At 32.8% G+C, this 16,364-nt stretch overlaps 1 protein-coding gene and 1 long non-coding RNA gene across 3 annotated transcripts; one reads left to right on the top strand and one right to left on the bottom strand.

The window, feature by feature from the left end:
* The first annotated feature begins 946 nt into the window (after positions 1-946).
* Positions 947-9,913, top strand: LOC143174524 (uncharacterized). 2 transcript variants are annotated; one of them, XR_012998613.1, is made up of 3 exons: positions 947-1,139; positions 9,535-9,574; positions 9,786-9,913. It is a non-coding gene; the product is annotated as an uncharacterized LOC143174524 (long non-coding RNA). The 2 variants fall into 2 exon arrangements; XR_012998614.1 differs by lacking the exons at positions 9,535-9,574; positions 9,786-9,913 and adding an exon at positions 2,252-2,376.
* Positions 9,914-12,727: 2,814 nt separating this feature from the next.
* CPR21 (cuticular protein 21) lies at positions 12,728-15,302 on the bottom strand. Its single transcript, XM_031983653.2, has 2 exons — positions 15,192-15,302; positions 12,728-13,754 (listed from the first exon to the last, which is right to left on the bottom strand). Exons 1-2 carry the CDS (start codon positions 15,300-15,302, stop codon positions 13,359-13,361), a joined length of 507 nt encoding a protein of 168 aa, XP_031839513.2. The 3' UTR covers positions 12,728-13,358.
* Between the last annotated feature and the right edge of the window lie 1,062 nt (positions 15,303-16,364).

Genomic DNA, 16,364 nt, shown 5'->3' with positions numbered 1-16,364 from the left:
GAATCACGCTTCGCAAACGAATGCAATTTCAAGAACTAGAGAAATGTCCGGGATTCAGAGCGTCATTTTTCTTCGAAAATGAAATAATTAAGAATACTGTAAATATAAAATGATATTAAACGTTCCTTCCAAGTTTCGAATTTTCTATAATTTTTCTTCATTTTCGCAAGGAATTGTTGAAGCTTTTATAAAACGTATGGGATTCAATTGGAAATCTCGTTAGAAGGTACTTTATCGTTCACGATTTCATCAACGTCTCTTCCAAAACGCATCAACGATTAAAAAATATTAGAAAGGCCAATGCTTAGAAATAAAATTCATTGTCATCTTCTTCTTTTAATCTTCTCCCTTCAATCTTTCAATTCCTAAACGCAGAAGGATTCTATTGAAAATATCGGTAAAATTTTATCGTTTATCGTTCACGATTCCATCGACATCTCTTTCAAAACGTACCAAGAATTAAGGAGTATTGGAAAAACTAATGCTCAGAAATGAAAATCATTGTCATTTTCTTCTTTCAATTCTTTCCCTTCAACATTTCATTTCCCAAATGCAATGGATTTAATTGAAAGTATCGTTAGAATTTCACCATTTATCGTTCACGATTCCATCGGTACCGTCGTGATAATAATTCTCCCCGGCCGCCTCTGCGTTTGGAAGTCACGAGAAAACAGAAATCGATTGCACGGATTCCCAACGGTACTTTTTAAAGGATCGTCCTCGGGGCACCACGGCAGACTCGACGCGGCACCTGCACCCGAGATGAAAGTAAAATTGAATTTGGCGTGCGTTACGTCTTCTAGCCTGCGGGTAGGCGATCTCTTAGAATTCCTGCGGTATATGCTTATATGTCAAGGTCGCCGGCAACCATAACTTCTTTACCGGTTTACGATTTATTTGCAATGAGCCGGGTACGATCATTACCGTCTTGGATTCCCTGGGGCTCATCGTGCTCGCAGAAATCCGCTGGATTATGTATATTCGCCATCGATCATCTCGTTAGAAATTCTTCATGCAACATTTTCTTTTATCGGTTGATTCAAGGCGTATCCTCAAGAAACGCGTGCTCGGCGATGAGTCACATTTCAGATTTCAATGGCCGATCGTTGTTGTCAAGGAACTCTTGCGGATTCTGTAAGGTATGGACTTTCAAGAAAGAAATTTTAATTGTAGATTGTGGTCGTAGCAATGGATGCTTAGCTTCGCTGATCAGTGGTTTGCCGATGAGAAAATATTTTATGTAATTAGCACTAGATTTACCGAACGAGACATATTTGACCCATACTGAATTTGATTTGAGTTATTCAATTTATTTTTTTATTCATTTTAGTTTATTTATTTATTATAAATGTTATTTGATGAATGTTTGGGTCAATTTTCATTGATGCAGTTACACAAATGTATCCGAATTGTTTACTTTTGAACCTCTAATTTCCAAGATCTAAATAAACGAATGTCAATTTTTTTAAAAATCGATACAACAAACTGTACCGCAAATGTCCGTAAGTCTAGTGTTAATGGTGTTATATACGGTACAGCTATGTTAATGAAACGGGCGAGCTATGTTACTGCTTCGCATTTTTGTAAAGTGACCTTAGATAGAAATGGTGGATTTTGAATAAAAGTATTGTGTTTGAGAAAGTTTTATCATGGTGGTGTATAGTATCTAACTGCAGAGCAGTTACTTTTCTATGAACGGAAATAAGATAGTTTACTTTAGACGTTTCTTTCTTTCTGTTGGTATACTTTAACGGTGACAGTAGTTGATTCTACTTTTAAATTTATGTTATATTAATTACATTATTCCAATTTCCGAAAGCTATACTCCACGAAAGTATGTAAAATGCGATATACAGTGGAAATGAGCAAAGAATCTCCAATATGATAGATATTTTATAATTCTCTTGAGTCTTATACTTCTATCGATTAAAACTTATAACGTTGGTAAAGGTTAACTACCATGGTGGTCAGCAACGACCAAAGCTTACAAGTTGCTTGAAAACAATTAGGATAAGAAAATTAATGTCTACTAAAAATATTTAATAACATAGGTAATTACATTATAGTGTAACGTAAGAACAGTCATCCCAAATCTATAACAATTATTTCTAACACCATCCGTCGCTATTATAAAGGAAAAGTAATATTATACGAGACGATCAAAATTTTCATGACAGTCAACGTTAATTGTATTAATAATGCAAGTATATAATAATGAAAGTATTAATAATGCTAATATTATGTCTACCAGAAAGTTCTGTCCGATAATGTCATCTCAAGTTTCCAAAGATGAGTCACTCTACAGAAATGGAATCCACAAATTACCATCAGGCTAGGAAGAGGCCATTTAGTTACGATGAAAATTATATTTTTCCTTAAATATTAATAAACATATTTAAAATGCATTAGTTTCTTTTAAACCCTTCAGACCTGATTTTCATACAAAATTATGTGCACTTACCTAACAACAAAGGACTACTATTCAATACACAATCAGTAACGACATATATTGTGAATAAAAAAAGGTACTATAACGTATAATGGTAGTATATGGTATAATGAAAGTATTTAGAAAGTAGTAAAACTGTGTACATTATAATGTGAGTCAAGTCTGAAGAGATTAGTAAATCTATAGAGTGTCCTATTTAAGCATAACCTCCCAAGATATTTTGTAATTATGAGAATGCAAGAAACGTTTTATACGTAGTTGAAATATTAACGTAATATAAATAGTACGTAATAAATTAAAAATTTAGCTGTGGTATTTTTTATAAATTTAATTGGTGTAATTGTTGATTTTAATTACGAATTGAATGCTTAGCTGTAGTACTTTCGGAATCCAAGATCATAATTGTAACTCATAATTCTAATATTAGATCGTGTAATATGAAATGTTGGATTTTGCGGAAAAAAGAGAGTTTTATTTCATGTTCTAAAAAACGTTTACTCAATCGAAATATGCTTCATTCGATTCGATACAGTTCTATCAACAGATTTTTAATGAATATATCCGTTTTGAAAAATTCTGAATGTTAAGAATAAATAAATTCTAAAGACATCGTTATAAACTACTGTTTCGAGTTTACGTGGTTCATTTTGCAAATAAACATGAAGCAAAAGTTTGTGAATCAACATTGCACTATTCTTTCATTCACAGTATTGTCTCTGAATGCTATGTTTATATTTTCATCGGTTTTCGCAGCATTATTTCCAAGTTTGAATTCATATAAGAAAATTACACGAATGTTGGCAGTATCCATATTTTCAAAAAACAATACAAGAAATTGATATTATGCACAATTCAGAAAAACTTTTCTATATAGTTTCATAATCGACAACGAAACTATTTAAGAGGTTACACAAAAAACAAAGGAATAACAACAGGAGTACAAACATTTATAAGCGAGGATAATCTGACATTTCATGTTACACGATCTAATGAATTAAAAGGAATAGCACATGTTTTCCATGTTTTTAAAAAACGACGCAAGAAATAGTTACTATGCGCAATTTGGAAAAACTTTTTTGCAAAAATTTGCTCTGATATTCGACAATGAAACTTATTAGGAGGATATATAAAAAACAAAGGAACAGCTACAATAGGAATACAAATGTTCATAAGTAATAAATATCTGACATTTCATATAACACAACCTAGTAGCTTCATTCGTATTTAATTCAAGTATTACACCGTTTACACGAACAAGGCGACGCGTGTACCTTGCGAGACAACTTAATACTTCCTGTCGTCGTCGGAACGTATTTTACTTAATACATTCTTATCCCAAAGGAACACGTATGCGTTATCAGCTTCACTACGTGTTCTACATTTAAACACATGGAACCAACGATACAGCACTCCTATGAAATTACCGAGAAATTTCGGCCCGCGGATTGGGCGTTATCCGAGCTCCAGGCGCGAAATCCAGTAGGCGTACCGGCAACGATGTCGTAAGTTCAAACATCGGCGTTGTTTGCTTTGTTGCATAATATTACAATAATTTTCTACGCATCTTCCGTTACGTAACCTAACCGAGAAGCGCCGCGTTGCGACAGGACACTTCAAAGATGCGCGGCAGCACGCGGAGAAAAATCGTGACGCGTAAAGGTCTTCCCCTTTTTTTTCTCCTGCTTCGTCTTATTATTCTTCATTGAAGTGTAATCGTTTCGCCGAGAACCTCGTAAAATCCATCAGCTTTATGCGTCGTACCAAACTGGTGGGTCCACGAGATTTATGGCTTGATATTGTAGAAGAAATTTCGTTTCCTTTTACTAACAGCCGCGTTCGATTAACGAATAACATTTTCGAAACCATCCGGAGACGAGTATAGACGTTCCATAGACGTTCATATTGTCTGGACAGTGAAAGATATTCCTTTGTACGATTCCATGGATCGGCTGAATTAAGCGTGATCAATGATCTCTGGGTATTGCGACAGAAACATTCGCTTCGTTGCTTTCTGAGCATTAAGAATGTGTTAAGGTCATTACTGTGTTAAGAAATTAACCCTCCGCGGTCGAATGGCATCGAACGGCAACTTTGTACTTCGAACATTACAAACGAAGTATTGAATTATTTAAGTAACGAGAAATTGACGCGTGATTTTCTTTTTTTCTAGTATTCAAGATTTGGACGGGTAATTTAGTTCTTCGTGGATAGTGTTTTTAAAAGGTTAAAGAATTCGAAATTTTTGTTCAGAAATTTTGTTATTTTGCAGTGTTATATTGTTTGACATTTAGAAAATCACCTTTAATACCAGCGTAGTAACTATGTACAGAATGTGTGTATTTTTTATCATACAACAATTTTTAATGAATATTTACTGAATACAATTTATTACAGTTTCACTTGATTTAATATAATTTGATATAGCTTTGTTTCATTTATTATAATACAACTTAATGCAACTTCATTATATCTTTGTTTTAGAAAAATCATCTATAAGGTAAATGAAATTCGATTGTACACAACTTTCTTCCAACACCTCTATACACATTTCTGCATAATCTTCCGTAGTTTAGTAATGACTCTCGTTCTGACCAGCTCACTTTCTGCAAACAGAAATTAAAATACGAAAGCTTATATAATGTTAAATTCTTCTAAAATTTCACTCATTCGATGTGAAAGTACTTAAATACTGTTTAGCTAATATGTATTTCTAAGACGTTCTTTCAAATGATGACATTCCCAATGCAAACAGTACCACTCGATTTCTCAAGTGTAGATTTCTTGGTGATACTATCTGTATTTATATTTTGTACTCTAACACGAAAGAAGAGTTTGTCACATTTGAAATTAGTTTTGGAATATAATAGTATTGGCTGGAATTTATAAGGTCTAACGTCTAAACGAATAAAACAAGTGACATTTGCTCGAAAAATTCATTATCTGACAGAAAAATGTTGTTAACCCTCTATTGCATTTCGTCCTCAATCAGAAACTTAATTTCCGAGTTTAATTTTTATTAATTTACATTTTTTAAGTTTTATACCTGTGTATGTATAAAGTTTCCATATGGAAACAGTCATAAAATGTAATAAATAACATTCTTATTTTATATTTTCTTATTTATTTCATTACACAAATATTTAAATAGAATAACAGCCATATATTCCTTTTTAACGCATAAAAATTCATATAATAGAGGGTTAAAATTCGTTGCATGCAACATTCAAAGAATACATAAACAACATATTTCCATTCTTTTTTAAATTTTCTAACTAAATTACTGTACCAGTGGTCACAATTACAGAAGTTGCTTGATTTTCACTCGAGGGAACATGTTTTCTTAGTTGACTGAGCATCACAGACTGCTTCTCTATTCCTCGTATTGAAAATTGCTGATTCTTGCATTCTTGATTTATCACTTCATAAATGATCTTCGCAAAGACCATTTTCTTCGCCATTCGACTCTTAATTACTATCACGGTATATCTGCAAACAGCCTGCAACCTGATTTATTGTCGGAGCCGAGGACATCTTGAAAGAGCTAATGATATAAAGTAATTATTTATTACCGTAAGTAATCGGCAATAAGTAACAAATTCGTTTCTCTCGTACAAGCTTTATAAATCAAAAAATCTACATTTCTCAATCGTTTTTGTTATTCCAATAAGTTCTGCTAAATGTTCCCATTGATAAATTACCAAAAATATACTATCTTTTTCAATAAATAGTTAACAACAAATTATAATATGTACAATATTTAAGATTTTAATCATGAGATTAATAATGATGGTAATTATTTTCAAAAAATAATTTCAAGATAACTATATTGTAAGCAAAAGCTATGATCCAACCGATATGATCAGATTCAAACATACATCAAAGTATATCAAAGTTTACCACATATGCAAAGAATTTACATTAAAAAATTGGATATCAAAATTGCATAACAAAATTGAACAAAAATTTCATCTGTCACCGATTTGCCAAACCAAACACGTATCGCATCTGATACCTATGATTACTTTCGGCCATCAAACTTCAAAACGCGCATCAGGTCAGTCTGCTATTACTCTTCGAATGCCTAAATTCCTAGGTATTGGTCATGCGGATCGAGCACGACGATTTATTCGGCTGCATAATATTTCAGCGTGCACGGTGAATGGGTTAACCGGTTCCATTAAAAGCGATGCTTGTTCTAGCTTCTATTATTAGGTTGCTGCGTAAGTTCTGTCCACCTTCTCGTTCGTATAAACAATCTGTGTCTCTCATCGCATCTAAGAATCTTTAACACTAAACGTACCGACACTTTGTATGTATCTATTTCTACCGTAACTGGTCAATTAACTGGTTATAAGATAAAGGTAAACAAGTTAGACAACAAATGTTTCTTGGCGGAAACAGAAATAAAAGGAGTGGCAAAGATTGAAGAATTGATTAATCGGACAATCGAAAAATTGATGTGAAGTTAAATGAACGAAAGAAAACGCAGAATTTTAAAATAAATTTTAAACCGGTTGTTTGACCGGTCGTGGTACATTTAGTGTTGACCCCTTGTCCTACAATATCGTGTCAGATTCGTGGTGAAGATTTCAAATAGAATTTAACAAATATAAAATATTGTTCAATTTATTTGAGTGTACTGAGTTAGAGGTATATATTATCAATAAATCATTAATAACAGAGTAGTTAGATCGTTCACAGTTTAGAAAGAAATCGTAGGGCAAAGCGTTAATTTAAACAGCTACATTAGGCACTAAGGGAGATTGGTATAAGACACTTTCGTTAATATTTGAACTTGGAATCTACAATTCAAGTGTTTTAACACCAGAACTACCGAACGGTCAAATCGACTTCGTTTTATTCTCCTCTGGAAAAGTATTAAGAGTGTTAAGTTAAGTGTTAATTAGAAAAGTGTATTTATTGAGATCTTCATTGGCTTATATTTTAACTTGTGCGTTACTAAACGTACGTTTAACATTAGAACGGAGCTTTTAATATTATTAGTATGTAATTCTCATAAGGTATTTATTTTCAAAAATAAAATGAATCTATTTCTTTTCAAAATCATTTCGAATATTTAACACTTTCAAAATATCAATAATTACGAAACAGTATATAATAAAACTAAAGTGTTAACAATAAATTTGGAGATTTTTATAAGAAAGGAATAGTCCAACTACCGTAGAGATGAGAAACCGTTAAAAATAGCAATGTAAATGTTTAATATTTATTTATTATCATACCACATTATTAATACTTTATTATTATTATTATTATCGTTATTATTATTATTGTCATTAATACATTTATTTCTTAAAAGCAAACGTAGTTCGTATAATATGTAAGTATCGCATTTTATTAAATAATAAGTGTGAGGTAAGCAGGTAAATTGTTTTCAAAAATGGAATTCGTAGGCGATACATCGAAACGGACAAAACTTCTGCAACCACCTAATATTTATTGCGCATCGTAGCTATTGCACGAGGCCGAAACCCGGCCCCGATTGAAAATATAGTCCTCCCGGTGTGGAATCCGCGGCCGTCGCGTCGTGACGAGGAAGAGCCGCATCACGGGCCAGGCCGCCGACTCGCTGGAAACAGAAAACTTTCTCCGTGACTCTGTCGTTACAAGGATCGAACGGCCGCTTCGATGCGAGCAATTAGATGCCCTGGTCTAGTTGCGGTTGCGCAATCCGGGCATCCCGGTTGTTGCGCGACCTTTGCCACTATCTTGTCTGTGAGATGATGCGACCCCTAGCCGCGAAGAGGACTCGCAGTCGCGAAGGATGCGGGACGATGCCCGCACTGATTAGATATTTCGCGTCTGCAGCCGTTCCTCTTTCAACATTCCGCATTCTCTGACCGGGTGCTGTTCAAATACCAGGCCAGTGCGGTTTCGGGAACTTTGATCGGCAGGTTTTTGGCGCGGAACGTGTGATTTCGGAGTTTCATGATGGAAAGGTAGAAGTACTCTGCATTGTTCTGGGCAAGAGCTCTGAAGGGAATGCGGGACTAACTGGTCAGCTTTCATCTTTTCTCATCTCATTTTTGATACTAATTTGCTATTACTCAATACAGTTACATTTAACTAATCAGAAACTGTAAACAAAACACAGCAGAAAAGATTTCTGTTATAACTAGCTACCCACCTAGCTAGAGAGACCCCTTTCGCCCTTGTGTCGTTCTGGGGTTCACTTTCTGAACAACGTATAATAGAAATATATTTAACCCTTTGAGTACTGTATACACCTAGCCGAAACGTTCCTTGTGGAATATCTTTTTGCTCATTTGAAGATCAATGAATTATGTTAATTCATACAATTAAGGAAGCTGTAATTAAATTTTAATTGCAATTCCTCAGTTTCACGAAATTTAATGATTCTACAGAAGCGGGTATATTAATCACATACACTTATAATTGTCACCGCGAAACGTGTGAAATTAAAAAGTTCGAAAGTCGCGTATATGCGTCCATAATCCATAGCGATGGCTTTCGCCGGACACATATAAGCGTCCTTTAACTCGAAGGGTTGAAGCTGAAATGAATTAAAGTTTAGAGCTAACGTGAAGGAAGCTTAACCTGTTCGCTAGCAGTATTTGTTTTAGTAGAATGCTTTACGGTTATACTGTTTTAGGTACTTACGTATTATACAGGCCACCTTTGTTTCTTAACTGAAGCTTGTGCTGGTCAGTCATTTCGGTTAGGTCTGGATTAATATTTATTTAATATTATAACACTTTATTAATATTTTATTATTATTATTATCGTTATTATTACTATTACTATTAATAAATTTATTTCTTAAAAACAAAGGTAGTACGTATAATATGTAAGTACCGTATTTTATTGAATAAAACGTATTGTCTTTATAAAATGAAAATGTTGAAGAAGAAAACATTCTTTGAATTCCTGTATAGTATACGGTACGATATTAGATGAAAACTTACGTAAATGTAATTCACTCTCTTTTGTAAAAAATATTAAATATAAATTGTCACTAATATGCAACGTTGGTAGCATACGCGTTAAGAGATTTGTCATATTCAGTTTAAAATTATCATCACGAGTCTGACACGATATTCTAGGTCAACGAGTTAACTCTTGTGTTTGCAACCGGATATCAAGGTATTCATTTTTTAATTTTTCTGCTACACAGTTTGTATCGTTCTTGCAAAATCTTGCAATGATTTTGTGCTTCCTCGTGTTCAAGAGTAAAAAGGACTACGCCACGAGTTCCTTATTATTCCCCATAAATTATTGCTTAACAGCGAATTAAGTAAATGTATTAAGATTGTATTTTCTTTAGTAATATGTACATGCTTTAATTTATTTGTAGGTGGTAATTTTTGTCAATATATACATCGAAAAAGCAATGAAGGTATCAATTGGGCAAAAAGGTCCCTTACTGAAACTTACTATCCCACATAACGATTTATTGTCTGTTTATTTGAAAGCTATTTATTGGAGTAATTACGAAATACAAACCAATCGCGGCGTTAAACCGTTAAATAGAACGAAATACGTTGCAAAAGGAGTAATAGAGAACAAATTGGAATTATGTAGAATAAATAGAGAATAAGTGGTAGAGAATATGTCGTATATGTGAAAAAGAGTTTATTTAATAAATATCTGTTAATTAGAATAACAATATTAATGAAAAAAAGCAGTGCGTAAGTAAAGCACGACAGTAACTGTTTACGAAAAATAAAAACTTCATATAGTTATTACAAATCATTTATACGGAAAACAGGATTTTGATCACCAGCCTATTCTATTCTATATATCGTTTAAATATTTTTCATTTCTACCAGCGTAATCTGACTTCTCCCTGCCTTAAATACCACGCGTATTGTTCTAAACACACCGGTTTAATATATTTTTCCTTTTAATAGCCGTAAATCCAACCGTTCGAATACACGCGTGATCCCCCGTACGTGAATTACGATTTCAGCGATTAACCTATGTCGTGAGGAGCACACACGACATTCATATGTAAATCTCGGTTTTTCTTGCCTGCTGCCCGCGCATCTCTTTTACGTGTAATGTATGACAAGCCTGAACTAATGTCGGTCAATGGTTAATGACGCCATAAGTCTCGTACACCGAACACGTCCGTAAAATGTACCCATATATCTCGCTCGGATCCTCACGGTTTCCTTCATCTGCTTTTTTTGTCTGTCATTCGTGCGGAACTTCGCACGAGATGTAATGAATGAAGTAACAGTTCGAACATAGAATACCTGCGAGCCAGGACGCGCATGACAAGGCATTATGACGCGCGTTACATTCGGATGCGCTGAGGATATTATTTACGACAACGGAAACGAAGTGCCGTAGTTTTTAGTGACAGTCGTAAGCTTGATACAGTTCCGACGTAAAGGCAACTGCATCTAGATAATATTGAAGGCGTGATTATAAAAAGTTGCCGATATGAGAGGTAGGGTAATTCCGGGTGAGATCTCATTAAAATTGTCAAATATTTTCAATTTTTTGACTGGTATACTGAATCTTGTACAAAAATTTTTTTAACTGTTCTTCTTATATAGGTATATTTATTTTCATAAATGTATTTTATCTTATGGTAGGTATTAATATTACTCAGGATGTAATAATTCTGTTTAAAAAAGTGGACCATTTATCCCTGATTTACTCTATGCATGTTTTTAATTAAAACTGTACCGACACATGAAGACATTAATAAATATTCAGTGAATTGAAGAAATGATTTTTAATATGGAACATTTAAATCATTTGTAAAAAATAAACACATCTTCCAGTTTTTTTAATTAATGTTAGTTTAATTGCTTTTCTTCTATACGTTGGATACATAATATTGAAGTATTGGATACATTCCTTCCATTAATAACGATTTTGTAATTACCAAGATAAGGTAAAAATAGAATATAATAATATGTAATATTAACAAAGAATATGCAGCCAATATGAACGTGTTGTATGTATATTAGGTTATTATATTGATTTATATTGAAAATTAATAATAAAATTAGAAATATATTTCATTAAAAATCATTTTTATTCCTTTACTTATTTTATTATATAAGTTTCAGTAAAACCCTATATACTGAAACAGAATTGAATTAGAATTAGAATGTAAAAGAAATATAGTACACGGCATATAATAAAATAAACGTGCATAAACGTAAAAGGATGATTTCACTTCGTTTGTAATAAATAATAAGACTTTTAATAGGAAAAACGAGTTTTGCATTCGAATTCTGGTTTTGTGGATTAGTCTATTGGAATGAAAATTTACATAAACATCTAGGGTTTAGTAGTAACTAATGTTTACATATACAAAAATATTTAATCCTCTGTGAAATATTACAAACTCACAAGAAGATTGATATCTAATTCGATCTTACTTTACCAATCGTTTGATTTATGTAGAAAAGGAAAACACATGTGTTCGCGAAAAATACAGTTAAAAAAACAATTTCTTTATAACATCTGAAACCCATTAAAATAATCAAAGAAATATACGTTAAGATTTCAAATACAAAATTATCTCTCGGATTCAAGGATTAGAGGAAAGTGTATATCTTAATCAAATCAGTGAAAGATGAGATACATACACGTGCGAATATTCTACTATCTTACTCAACAATTTTCAAAGATTTTATTTTGTTTATACACGATGTTATTTCCCCAGGTAACACGTATAGTAATCAGTTCTTTGAAAGGAAGATTAATTGGCATGAATAATCCGTCAGGTTTATCTAATCGCGATCGTAATTTATTTCACTGTTACACAATACACAACATTCTACTGTGATATAATAACGATTCATTGTTATTATAAATGTGTAATACAGTGAAGCCATAAGTAATACAGATTTATGACAAAACTAATTGAATCACATTAACAGGTAATTAATTATTGCCTGCAATATTGATTATCATTCATAACAATAACTCTTACATTGAAAGGAGTATTAAGAAATTTCAATAAAATCATTTATCGAATGAAACTAGTTTATTGCAAAGGTAATATAACAAATTATATTAATCGATTCTTAATTATCATTTCCCATATTAATATGAATAATCATAAAAATGTTGAAGGTTATAGGAAAGAATAAAGTAGGAACAATAAAAAACATTGCTAATAAAAAGTACACATTTTTCATTTAAAGAAGAGATTGAGAATAATAAACAATATTGGTAATAAAAAGCACACAATTTTAATTTAAAATACCTAAATTTATTTCTCGATCGTTGTTAACATTCAATAGGAATATTACAGTATTTCGCAATGTTACAAGTATACAATATGACACTGTATCATCACGAATAAATGTACCAAGTAATTTCATTTCAGAATTATTGCATACCTATCATTTATAATCGATATAAATCCTCTGAGCATTCGAGATGAATATTGACAACAATAGTGAATACAAGTATACAATTAAATCTACAAAAACAATGTCGCGATGGGTTCGACGAACTCAAAGAACCCACCGTCGCGTCAATCATGTCCTATTTCTACTGTGCAATCTGCGTCTGACGGCCAAGCAACTGGCCTTCTTCAGAGTTGAGTCAAATTTGCCTTCGAACAACGAATAACGAACAAACTACGTCAAGAACATTTATTCGAACACCAAAGTTTCATTTATCATTCGGTACAACGTAACCTATACGATTCAAAGGAAAAATCTGATTATTTATATGCTTCCTTCTTAATAAGCGAATAATAAAAAAAAAAAATGAACAGCGACGTCAATTAGAGTTTATACTTTCAGAATTATAATTTGCAGCGGCGATGTTTGATCACGATATTGTTCACGTTTCACTGAGTAAAACACTTGTTCGTTCGTCGATTCGACTAAACACTAATTCGAAAGGTAAATTATTCGTTGCTTTCGACGATTAATCGATGAAAACTATTCTAATTTGCCAACTTCGCTGTGCTCTGTTCGGGATGCGAGGCAATGTATTCCAAAGCTTTGAGGATTCCAGCTGGGATCGGATGAGGCGTAGGCAGATGGTCGCCCTTTGGCTGGAAGCCATTCTCGTCGGCGACGTAACTCAAGGCTAACGGGGATCCGTCGCTAAGAGTGTAGCTATACGATCCTTGAACAGCGATCACCGAATTCGTCTCGTTCACCTTCTTCGGTTGCCCGTGTTCTTCAGCTTTGATGCCGTTGCCGGTTTCGTAGCTGAAGGCGTACGAGCCGTCCGGGTTCGGACCGTCCGCGGTGTACGCGACAATGCCGATGGGAGTGGTGTTCTCTACGGGAGCGGCGATCGCCGACACCGCGAAGAGGGCAAAGATGGCGCAACCCTAATGACAATAATTTATTAATATTTTATATATAACTTATTATTCTGCATATCTTTATTATATTTGGCCGACGCAAAAGTTTTGACGATTTCTATAAGAAACAAAAAGAAGAGGTTTTCAAATATTTTGATTGGGGTAATCTATTATATAATTTCCATTGGTTGCTGTTACCCTCTCATCTTTCTATATACTTATTTATTCCATCATTGTAAAATTGTGATTTCGAAGAGAAAAATTAATTCAGTGATATTACTTTCAACAAATGTCAACATGTTTGCATCAACCTATATATATATATCTGTATATATCTGTATATAGGATTTTGGCTTACAATTTTTCATACTTTTAAATTTCGTTTTTTGCATTCGTACCTTTTACCCACAAATAACTAACTTATCCTAAGTAACACACTACACAACCTCCCTAACGCTATATAAATATTCTAAAATATTATATATAATTGAGTAACGATTTATATATAATTTATTAATTTGCTAAATTTAATATTTTCTTTTCTTTAATACAGTGTTATGGGTGGAGTAAGTAACAGGTTGTTCAAAGAGTTTCGTCGTATTGTTAAATGAAGGTTAAAGAAAAATTTCACTCTATCGAATTAAATTTTATTGAACTATGTTTTCCGTATATTATTCCAAAATTTCCTATTGTATTTTAGTTTATCTATTTACAATAGATTAATTTATTAATTTTTAAAACCTTTCAAACTTGCAACGGAAACTATTTTTTAGTCTTTATCGAAATAATTAATAATGATTTCTAAAAACGTGCGTGTCTAAATTTGTACACGTGTAATTGTTGAATGGATTTTCAAACGATACAAACGTTATGTTTTGAAAAGTAATAATGCATAAGGTATCTAAGTTTTGTTAGCATATTTTAAAAACAAATATATCTTTATATAATTAAAAACTTTTGATTAATAAAAAGCGAACAGATTTTTTAAAATGAATTTACATCAAAGTAGATGATTATGTTAGGTTCCTATGATTATTCATTTATTTATAGATCAAAATATTACATAGTTACCAATTAAAATGTTACAACCACACACACAAAAAATAATTTGCTACCGTTATAAAAGACTACGGTTAAACAATAATATACAAAAACGAACACACTACGGAAATACCAAATTTTTAAAAATTTAAAACATAAAATATATTACTCTTTTTATCTTCATGAAACGTGTTAAGTTTCACGTACCAATGGAAAAACATTTACATTGCGTGATGATCTTTCCAAACTACCGGCTGAATTAGTTCTTCTCGCAGTGTAATATGTAATTCACACGTTGCAAAAAAAAAATCAAACTGCTCACGAAGTTCATAAGATAAAATCACTTGAACGTATAATACTTGAAATAATAAAATATTTTCGTGTAGAGTAATTGGAATAATCTGTTATCTCTGCGAAACTTACCAAAGTGTTCATGATGACCAGAGATGTTTTCTCGTTGTAAAGAGCAAGTCTAACGAGCGGGTTTATATACTGCTGCCGAAACCTTGCAAGGTGCGAGGACCTCCCTCTCATTGATAGATTTCTGGCCGAAGCTTAGACACTGGCAAACATTACGAAATTTTCAGGGGGGTCTAATAGAGGGGCACTCCGAACACTGACCACAGTACAGACACGCGACGTCTCGTCAGCGTGTAACACAGTGTCCCTGCGACATGTTCATGAAGCTTCTCGGAAACAAATTTGCAATTTCGTCGTCTTGATAATCTGCGGTTAAAGAAAGTTCCTGCAACCTCGTTACGTGAGTATAAATTAAATGATTCCATCCAAAAGGATTGAAATGTTTGAAACGTTTTGAAATTTTTAAGCATTTTCCTGGTTATTTTCTTATTTCGTATCATTCATCCGGAACCTAAATATTTAGTGAAGATATTATAATTCTGTAAGAGGCTCTTGGAAATATCGTTATTGCATGTAAACGTAGATTTCGTCAAATTTGTAACGATCTCGTTGGTAATAGTTTCCTATCATTCAATGGAAGAGGGAGGAGTACGCTTTTCCTTGTGAATGAAATGAAAAAAATATTGGATGGTCAAGCACGTTTGCGAAAGAAATTGAAAAATTATTAAAAAGTGAAGCATGCTTATCAAAGAAATTGAAAAATGATTGAAAGGTGGAGTATGCTTATAGGAAAAGGTGGGCAGTGTATCGGTTATTGAACGTAACGATAAGTATAGATTTCTTTATGGATAAAATTGAATGCACGACGCCAGTCGCGAGATCACCTGATTAATTGAATTCTCTAAAATGGTGCACATTTTCTGAATTAAACGTGGAGAGGACTCACCACATAAAAAATTTGAGAGTTTTTCAAGAAACCAATTCGTTTGAGTGATTTGATTGAACTTTGTTTCATTAAATTTTGCTCGGTCAAGTACTTAAAACTGTTCAAAACAGAATTTAATAATTACATAAATAGACTCTATTAATTTAAAATTGCTATAACACTGAATTAAAGAAACATAAGCGCAGATTGCCTTTACTAGAAGAAAAATATGTGTGAGCGTTTTGTTTGAACTTGGTTTCATTAAATTTTGTTCAATTGATTAATCAGTTGATTTAGTGATTGATTATTTA

The sequence above is a fragment of the Nomia melanderi genome, chromosome 1 (assembly GCF_051020985.1).
Source record: "Nomia melanderi isolate GNS246 chromosome 1, iyNomMela1, whole genome shotgun sequence".
Taxonomy (NCBI): domain Eukaryota; kingdom Metazoa; phylum Arthropoda; class Insecta; order Hymenoptera; family Halictidae; genus Nomia; species Nomia melanderi.
The sequence above is the reverse complement of the archived record's forward strand: the minus strand, read 5'-3'. Positions and strand labels throughout refer to the sequence as shown.